The 10,200-nt window shown below is 40.4% G+C and overlaps 1 protein-coding gene across 1 annotated transcript; it reads right to left on the bottom strand.

Moving 5' to 3' along the window:
• Positions 1-414: 414 nt before the first annotated feature.
• On the bottom strand, positions 415-9,981 carry zbtb32 (zinc finger and BTB domain containing 32). Its single transcript, XM_070966833.1, has 5 exons — positions 9,921-9,981; positions 6,208-7,236; positions 5,097-5,206; positions 2,998-3,165; positions 415-1,182 (listed from the first exon to the last, which is right to left on the bottom strand). The coding sequence occupies exons 2-5, from the start codon at positions 7,203-7,205 to the stop codon at positions 953-955; spliced, it is 1,506 nt and encodes a 501-aa protein (XP_070822934.1). The 5' UTR covers positions 7,206-7,236; positions 9,921-9,981; the 3' UTR covers positions 415-952.
• Between the last annotated feature and the right edge of the window lie 219 nt (positions 9,982-10,200).

Genomic DNA, 10,200 nt, shown 5'->3' with positions numbered 1-10,200 from the left:
CAAACAACACCGCATAGAATACAGACAGTGAAAATATACAAAAGATTACAGATTACATAAGGCAAACACAAGAGCTGAAAGATCTCCTTTCTCGATCCATACTGTATGTATGTGTGTGTATGAATTTTAATTGAAGGAGTGATCAGTCACCATAGTAAGTATAGATGCAGTTTTCATTTTTCTTTTTTTTTTTTTTGACAGATTTGGACTAAAGCTGGATCAGTGAATGTAGACTGTTTATATGTTCCAGCAATAAAAAAAAAAAATCCACTTTTATCTGACTGCAAACACACACACACACACGCACACACGCACACACACACACACGCACACACGCACACACACACACACACACACACACACACACACACACACACACACACTCGCACCCACACACACACACACACGCACACACGCACACACACACACACACACACACACACACACACACACAAAAGAAAACAAATTGATTTTACAGCGATTGCCCTCATGAGGGCGCTATAGACCTCGGTCAAACTTACAAAGTTTACGCAAGCATCCAGTAATTCTGAAAGTATGAGGGATGATTGATGCCTGCGTCATTGGACGAGGATGAGCTGTTGATGTAGCTTTAATGCACGCACATGATCTAATGTGACACTTGAAGTACCTTTTCTCACATGTCATTGGAAATTAGTGATGTTCTATAGTTGTGAATGTGACTACAGCAGTTTGTATAGGAGTTATTGCAACATATATATATACAGTTAGCCCCAATTTGTGCCTCTCACGTGTAAGCATAACTTCAAAACTTTGGTAAGTGTTGTTAAGGCACCATCTGGTTCAAACATTATCTGGCTCTATCCTTAAGGAAGAAAGCTGTTCTGCTTTGTGACTGAAACGTTATGATACAGCAGAGGTGCAAACTAAAGCTTCACCTGTGAGAACTGGTGTTTGTGTCACAAGGGCCGGCTCAGATATGTGAGGTGTACAGGTAGGTACTGTTGATGCTCCAGTCGGGGGGGAAGTCCTGCACTGCGTGACTCTTGACGTGTCTCTGCATGGCGACCAGGCTGTTACAGAACTCCAGGCACACTGTGCACTGGTAAGGCGTGGCCCCGCCGTGCGTCCGGAGGTGCTTGATCATGGCTGAGTAGTCCCGAGAGCGCTGACCACAGAGGCGACACTCGAAGGGTTTCTCTCCTTGAAGCAGAGAGAAGAGAGACCAGTGGGCCACAGGAAGGAAGACAATGGAAGAGGGAAAGAGGTGTGCTCTTTTGAGAGACAGACTCAGAAGCATGCTCATTTCCAGCCCTCTACCATTAGTTGATTTTCTATATATTACTATTTAACTGTCTGCAATTTGTCCAGTCTATTTTTTCCAGTTGACAGATTAATTGCTTAATTTGTCGTGAAATCATCTAAAGGGTCTCTTTTATGCAAATCCTCCAGATTACTATCTAAACAGTCACGTGTTCCATTAAGTCAGGCCTCCTCTTTGATTATATGTTGATGTAATTAAAAAACAAAAAACAGATGAATAAATCATAAGCAAAGGGGACATATCCCCCTCAATATGCAGAACACATGCATTTCCTGCCACATGCAAGAGGTTACATGTGTGTTGACTCAGCAGGGATAACATTACTCATTACTCAAGAATAAATATCTGAAAGTGGAATATTACTGAATTATACTTATATATGTTTTTCTTTACGTGAATTAGGACATTTCCACCACAAGCTCAAAATGTCCAGGGGGAAATGACCCCAGAGCCCCCGCTCACTCTGTATGTGCCCCATCAATGTTGAAACCAAACCTACACCTTTGAGATAATAGATATCAGCTATTAAAAGTTGAAAATAAATGTTAAAACAGCAGCTTTTTAAAAATCTGAGTGAAAATGCGTGTGTGAAAGAGTCTGAAATAAGAAAAAAAAAATGACAGGAAACATCAAAATTCGCTCTTCAAAAAATTGATTTAGGATAAGATTTCATGGTAAATGCTTCATTCTGTTTGAAAAAAGTGGCATAAGGGTCCGTGTTTAACACCTTTATGCATGCTCTGAGCAATTTTCAACAATCCTTTTGTATGATTTGTTGTTGCTAATCATTTTTTCTATTTCCAAACACATGCTCAAGTGCTTTGCCCACAGCTTTCCAATTACTTACACTCCACCGTCCTTTTGCAGAGAAAATTGCTTGACATAAATTATCATCCCCGTGAACATTTTGCTTGATGTTACTGAGTCCACATTACATAGAAATACAGCTGTAAGGGCACACTTTACATTACTTAACCCACAGAAATAATGTAGCTTTAAAAGCAGCCAAAGTAAGTAAGAAACGTAAGTTTCAAGTCAGCCAGTTTCTAGTTTCTGTAAGGTGAGTTTCATAGTATTAAAATGAATAGAAAGTGTCACCTGCCTGGAAGATGGTCAAAAATCTAAAACAACATTCTGCTTCCGATGTTCAGCAGCAATGCGAAACATATGTGCTTCATAGTCAATGGAAATAGATTTTGTAGCCAAAACATCTTTAGAAATGAAAATGAGTCATAAATCTTTTGCCGGTAACTTGTCATATTATGGCAACATCTGTCTGCCTTTAGAAACAAGTCCTGCATGCCACATCAGTCCTGCTGTTGTTGCTTTTCAGCACTTTAATGCAATTGGCTTTTGAAAGTCAGTGCACACAAATGCTTTTGTACTTATCTTACTCGTTCTACATCATGGCTCATATCTGATTTCACTTTGTAACTGGATTTTGGGAAAAAAGAAATATATTGAATATTGGGGATTATTTTTAGATTTTGCTCTGATAGGCCACAGTATATAAAACAAAGATTATTAGCCCCCATTATGAGTAGGCACAGTCTGGAGATCCTTACATGTGTAATGTCTAATCAGTGAGTACTCGGCAGCTGCGTTTTTTTCAGAGAATCAGTAAATGAACAATCTGAACGGACAGCCTCACAAAGCAGTTTTGTCTTGTGTTGCCGATTAAATATTGTGCTTACCGGTGTGAACCCGGTGGTGTGTGTCCAGCTGATGTTTCAGACTGAACTTCTTGGGACAGTGTTGGCAGTGGTAGGGTTTTTCCCCGGTGTGTTCTTGTCGATGGGATTGCGGTTCACGATGTGAAACCTCTCCTCTTCCACAGAACCTACACCCTGCACAGGCCTCACCTTTGGAAACAACAAGATGGGAAAAAAACAGGTGAAGGCGTGAACTTGTGGTTGGCAGAGTGGCCTGGCTGTTCACAAAAACATCATATTATACAATTTAAAGGTACTGCGACAGTCGACAGTCCTTTAAAATGTTACATGTAAGATATGGAACCCCCACATGTTCATTCATGTTTTATTACTATTGCCACATAGTTTATTGAAAGTGCACGTATTGTTTTCATCCTTATGCTCTTCCACTCTTGTTACATGTCAACAGTTTGTTGTGCTTAGTGTCACACTTAGGGCCGTATAGACGAACATGTTTGAGAGCAAAGTGATCTGCAGGTCACCAGAATGACCAAATTATCTGACAATAAATTATTCATTTAAGTCCGTATAAACCTGCCCCAATGTGATGCTTATCTGTTGTGACTGTTGCACTATTGTCGATTGGATAAAACTAGACATTTGATGACATCACACAGGGCTCTGCAGTTTTCACTATTCACTATATAGTCAGGACCAATCAATTAGGGAAATAATCAGCAGATTAATCAATAATGAAACAGTGGCAGTCACAGTCAGGATTAAAATACCAATTCAATGCCTTGATGTAACAACAATTACCAAAAGGAAAATGACTGTTTAGTGCACAAGCTATACAATACAGTATATTAGTCAGATGCATTATCACCTTTCAGAACCACAAGTCTATTTTTCATCAGCATCCTGTTACAAGACAATAAACAAAAAGTCTATACAAGCTTATTTTCCTGTCACTCTGCGCATTTGTTTCGTCCACAGTTTCATGTTAGTGATTCTTTACAAATGGCAAAGGTGTGATTTTGAGGTTAGGGTAGCAGCTCTGAGCCTATCAGTACCTTGTACTTTTTTGGGCTCTCTAAAGTGAAAACTTGGGCCTCATAGTATAGACAGGATGCTGAAAAAGAGGTGTCGGGGGCTGGACTGTGGTAGGGGAAAACAAGAGAATGAGAATAAACCACAACAATTGAACACTCACCACCCTGAACACAACCTACTGAGACCTGTTGTCATTAGCCTGCTTCCTGTCCAGTATTGCTCTTCAGTTCTCACTTTAAAAGTCCTAACGTCCTGTATAGATAATGCTTTTATTGTCATTGCCTTTATTAGTGTACAGTAATATACTAAAGCAAAACTAAAGGATGATGAAACATGCCGACACTGAACACAAGTGCTTCAATGCATCATTTCTACTCTTTTTGTTTATGTGCTGTGTTTATGTAATTATATATCCGAAAGAGCGATTTTCAGTAAGTGCTTGAGTAGTATTATTGTGTACTTCTCATACATATAGTTATTATACTGCTTTGAATGCAGTCAGCAGTGTAGTTTTACTTCTGCCTAATCTCTTCAAACATGAACATAATGTTCCACTGAGCATACATACATATTAAACATCAGATAAACCAAGTTTATCTTTGTTGTACAAGGCAAACTATCACACACACACACACACGCACGCACGCACGCACGCACGCACGCACGCACGCACGCACGCACGCACGCACGCACACACACACACACACACTTACATCGTTACATTCATATTATAGTCCTTTTCTAATAATAATTCTATATATATGGGGGGATGGCATAGGACAAAAACCACTATTGCGATGCAGTACATACTGTACTGCATGTATCTAGCTGTATCTAGTAACCACACTACTGCTCCTGCTGCACCATGCTTTCAAAACCACAACTCTCTTTATCACTTTCCATTGCGTAGCTACTTAGCTGGAGTCTGATGAGGTTAGGGGTCGTAACAAGAACTGTCTTACTATCACGTTAAATTGACTGGTTCCACATAGGATGAACACTGCTTCAGCCTGTGTAGTAATAATATTATCCTCAATGTGTTGTGATCAGTAAATACAGTTTTCTGGTTTCTTGTAATCGTATCATACCTGATGGTGTGGAGGCCGACTCCCGCAGCACTGGATCATCATGGAGGCTTGTACTGCAATGCTGGCAGCTTTTAACCCTTTCAGAGCTGGCTGTGTGTCCATCATGGTAACTGCAGAGAAAAAGAATTGTGCTAGTTGTACTTTTAAAAGTAATAAAGATACTGCTTTTATTTGTGCTCCACAGAGATACTTTGCAGGAGAAATATACAGCAAGCAAAAGTCTCACATGAAAAATATCCGTCCGCATATATTTTACAGTGCTACGTGTTATCACATTACATCCTTAAACGCCCTTTCCTCCGTCTCATTCCAAACCACAAGATATTTATAGTGCTTGTTTAGTGTAAAAGCTTTTTCAACTTTCATCTAATGTTAGAGCCAAAGGAGCGCGATACTGAAGTGATACCAAAGAATAGATATCGTTTCCCCAAAGACATAAATGTTTTGAACAATTTCTGGTGGTGCATATGAGGCCAGTCTAAACACTGAAACTGTGGGTGGAAAATCTTCAATTCTGCAAAGGAAGGGAGAAATTTAGGGGGCTCCCCTCTACACACTGTCTGGTTACACTACGTGGAACACTGTACAATATGCATCAATTAGAAAAAAAAAGGAGGTAAATCACCCAAAAACAAAGTCAAGTGAGTTTCACAATATCTACTGTCGCAAAAAGGAAACGAGGAATTCATTCAGAATTCGAACACAGTATTATTTTTTTAATTCCAAAAAAAGTATTTTTGAATTTGTCCTAAAAAATAACTTGGATGTTTTTTTTTTTTGTTTTTTTTTATTTTGTTTTGTTCTGTTTTTGCTCTTTTGTGCTGTTCTTGGTCTGAAGACCAGGATTATGATTGGCCACAAAAAGAGTGTGACTGACTGGGGCTGGCAGGGAAGGGTTAACAGGTGAAACTGCTCGAGCTGGAAAGTGCAGGAGGCTCATCACACACACTCCGCCACCCAAGCCGCAGTGAGTCAGGTAGCTGTAGCTGTCGCAAGGGAACAACTGAGCAAATCAGGGGATTCTAAATGAGTCTATGAGAGGAAAAATAGGGAGACAGTGACTGAAAATAAAAACTGAAGTTTCCAAAATCATGTCCGAGTGCCGACTTACCTTGGCTCAGCGGTTTGAGCGTTCCCGGTAAATGCTCTCTGGCTGGGTTTTTTCCTTTTTAACAGGCCTTGCTTGATTATGCTCCCCATCCCCGCGGATCCAGCATAAAGGTTTTGTGTATAACGTGGATGAAAGCCTGGGTAGCCCATTACAGAGCTTTGAAAATGGGAGCCAAGTAGGGGGAACATTTGGGGAGTGGTGAGGGAGAATGGGTATGCTACAGAGGACTGGTTTGGGGACTGAGCTGCAACAAAGTTTGAGTAGTTCTCTGCTATCCGCCTCAGGGTGCTCACAGAGTTCCACATGTTTGTAGGGAACGTCCAAGGAGAAGAGAAAGAAGAACTGCTGCTGGCAATAACACTTTCCCTGTTAAAGGGTACGGCTGACACATGGGCCAGTCTGGGCTTCTTTCTTGAGGATGGCGGGCTGTTGTGGTTCATGGCAGGATCAGAGGGTGACATATTTTCCATGCTAACGCTGTTGCATGCCTCGTCCACCGAGGGAGAAGTCACTCTGAGCTTCTCCTCTTGAACTGGACTTGCTTCTTGCTTTTGTTCTGCCTGCTCTACACTTTCTTTGTCTTCTTTGACATGTGTGCTTTCTCCTGTTTTCTTCCCTACTCTGGCTCTGTAGCGGAGATTGTCCAGCTGCTTCTGGCACTGGTCCTCCAGCGGCTGCATCTCCAACAGCTGAGCAGCTCTCAGCAACAGGTGCAGGTCATCCACAGACACCTCCAGGTGCTGCGTGTAGGTAAAGTCCAGAACTTGCTGGAAGGTATGGGGTGAGAAAAACTCCAGAGTGCAGTGGACCGGGCTGTCTATGTCTCCTTGAGCTAGCTGCTGTGCAAGTCTTCTGCTAGCACAAGCCAGTACTAGCCGATGGGCCCTGAAAGTTTGACTCTTTACTGAGATAATGGCATCACAGAACAACCCTGAGCGACGTAAGGTATCTGCCTGCTGCAGAAAGTGGAAGTATTGGGTGTTGTTGATTCGGATCATGTCTGAAGTTTGCAGAAATATAATCAAAAGCCTGAGAAGAGAAAGTCAAAGGAACAAAAAATTAAAGAGTGATCTGATCAGATTATGCCCACACTGCGTTAAAAATTTGTTCTATTTGATCAACTTCAAGATTGTTACCAGATATGTGACATTTCTAGAAATGCTAAATTGTTAGTTGGAAAATCAGTTTGCGAATCGACACCAGGGATTGCCATGTGATGAACAGATAATATGTTTCTCTGTGGTTTGTACTGTTTTTTGTTCCATCCTTTCCAGACAGCATTACCTGTATTGAGAGTTGAGGGGGCAGAATGTTCCCGAGGTGATCATTGCATATATTGCAGAACAGTTTATAAAACAGCCACAGACTTTTGATTTATAGCAGGTGGCCTGCACAAGTATTTATATCTTCACAGCCGATAGGATTCACACACTTCCTTTTTATCAGGCTCTCAAATATGCAGAAGAACTTTTCTCAATCACAACCATGCCTGATATTGTGTCTGAACGTCTGGTCGATGTGTGGAAATGTACTCAGTTTTGTGAAAGCTTTGATATTCGTCGCTCACATACACACTCTAAAGCCACAAAGCCCTACCAGTATATGAAACCATGACTAATGACTGTACACACGAGTAAACATGAGTAAAGTTTGAACATCAACAACAATAAGGCTGTATTTGGGTACAATAAACAGCAAATGCAAGAGCGCGCAGGGGTGGAATATGCAAATGTGTAAGCATGTTACAGAAATATTTGGAATTTCACATCTAAAATTGAGAATACATGGATGAAAACACAGCGGCTGTGTGTCAAAACTACCGGATGCTTGACAAGTTGTCATCTTCACACAGTCTGAAGTCTATAATGAACTTTTATGATCATACAGTGTGTGGTTGGTTTCTGCAGCAGAGGTCACAAGTACTGTGAGCTTTTACAGAGGTTTCTTTCTTTTTTTTTTTTTGTGTGCACACTTGCAACCCCATTCCGTCCTCTGATGGTGACTGTAAATGGAAAGTAGACGTGAAACGAAATGACATTTAGTCGGCTCATTACTGGAATTTGTTTTAAATGTGCATGCATATCTGCACACAAACTCTCTCTCTCTCTCTCTCTCTCTCTCTCTCTCTCTCTGTGTGTGTGTGTGTTGTTAATCAAATAACTCTTATTGGAAAATGTTGCACCAAAGCGAAAAAATTCAAAATAATTTCTGGATTATTTTATTCGTAAAACAGGTAGCGCTGAGAGTGAAAGTGATGCTGCAGCAGCTCCGCTGTCACAAATAGAAAGTCAGTTTGATTTACTGTATTTGATAAGGGTCAGACAGCGATCTTAAGGTTTCGGTTTAGTATTTATTAATGCATTTTTTAAAAAGTCATTGCAGTTACAAGATGTGTGATGCTGAGTACACGATGTTGAGAGCATGTAGGGAAATTATCATGCAAATCCAGCGTACATCAGCTCACTGAGGCCTCTTCTCTGCGTACATGGATCTAACGCTGTCGCCCGTTCTGGTCACTATGACTTTTACGGCTGTCAAAAACGATGTGCTGCCTCGTCAAAGCTGTTATATTATGCCCGTATAATATATCATACAACTTAGGCCAGTGTTACAAATTTAATGCGGGACATTCTGGAATTTTTTATGCACACTTACAATGAGTTCTATACAATTTGCAATTATGCGTTTTGTACGGTAGTTATTTTAACTCATATGAATTTATTTTCTAATAATAATAATCACTGTAATAATAATAATAATAACAACAACTATTATTATTATCAGCATTATTATGACTCATATATATTTTTGTAATTTGTAAGTAGTGATAGCAGTGGCAGGAGAACAATAGTAATTTAGCGGGTAGATTCATATGGTGTTCTATAATACGTTCCATGATAAATAATTATAGAGAAACTTTGGTTAATAACATGTTAATTTCTGCGCAAGAAGATTTTGCAGAAACTTGGTGGAGTGTCATGTGTTATTGTGGAATATACAAACCTTTCACCCTCATAGAGATGTTTCAATCCAGACAGATCATAAATGTTGTCTGTCAGTGGAGAGTGGAGCGCCAGTCCATGAGCTTTAGTTTAAACTGCACCTGACGTGTATGCTGTTTAACTTTCAGTTATAGCTTGAAATAATGCATGTAGTGGTCCTCTCCTGAGGCTGCTGGCCTATAAATCAATTCTTCTATTGTTTTTTTATTCTGTAGTCCTATGCTTCAAGTCCTTGCCAACCTTGTCTAAATCTTTTATATCTTTAGAATACAGATGATTTTGTAATAAACTGGCTTGTGCAATAATGAAATTCCCCCTGTTGCAGCTCAAATCTACAATGCGCTTTTGCAGCGTTGTGACATATTTAGCAGGTCTTGAAGCTCCTTGCAGTCACAGTGCTATCTCAGTGCTTACACAGGGGAAAACCATGCATGCATATGTCAGATTTACACATCCTTTGACAGGACATGAGCTTACAGTCAGACTCCCCACAGCTCACATATAAAGAACTGGAGTCACAAGAGAGAAGCCTCAACTTAAAGTCTCTGCGAGCAACAGAAGATCAATAGCAACACGCTAGGTTGTGTTTACAGTAGATCACAGAAAACGCAGCTAAGGAGAACAAAGATAAGCGAAGCAAAAGTGTATCTGCTTGTGGTTTCAGGTCTCGGAAACTTTCGAAGCAGTAAGCTGTGTGAGTGAGGCACTTACCCGGTGTTTAGTGAATATTCTCCCTGGAGAGTGATGAGCTACCTTGCATCATGACTGTGAAGTGACTTGTAAAGTGACATATCTGTCTGGGTGCAAGTTATGGTGAGGGACAGGGTGGTTTCCTCTTCTGTCTTCATGGTCCCTCCTCTTCAACATACCTCTCATTGGTTCATTGATTATGGTGGCAAATGGTTTGTTTTTGCGATAAAAGAAAGTGACTTTTTCCTATGTAAAACAGCTCTTTTGATTACTCTGTTCTATTCATTTTGCTTAAAGCATG

The sequence above is a fragment of the Chaetodon trifascialis genome, chromosome 7 (genome assembly GCF_039877785.1).
Source record: "Chaetodon trifascialis isolate fChaTrf1 chromosome 7, fChaTrf1.hap1, whole genome shotgun sequence".
Classification (NCBI taxonomy): Eukaryota; Metazoa; Chordata; class Actinopteri; order Chaetodontiformes; family Chaetodontidae; genus Chaetodon; species Chaetodon trifascialis.
Note: the sequence above shows the minus strand (reverse complement) of the source record. Positions and strands in the feature narration are given on the sequence as shown.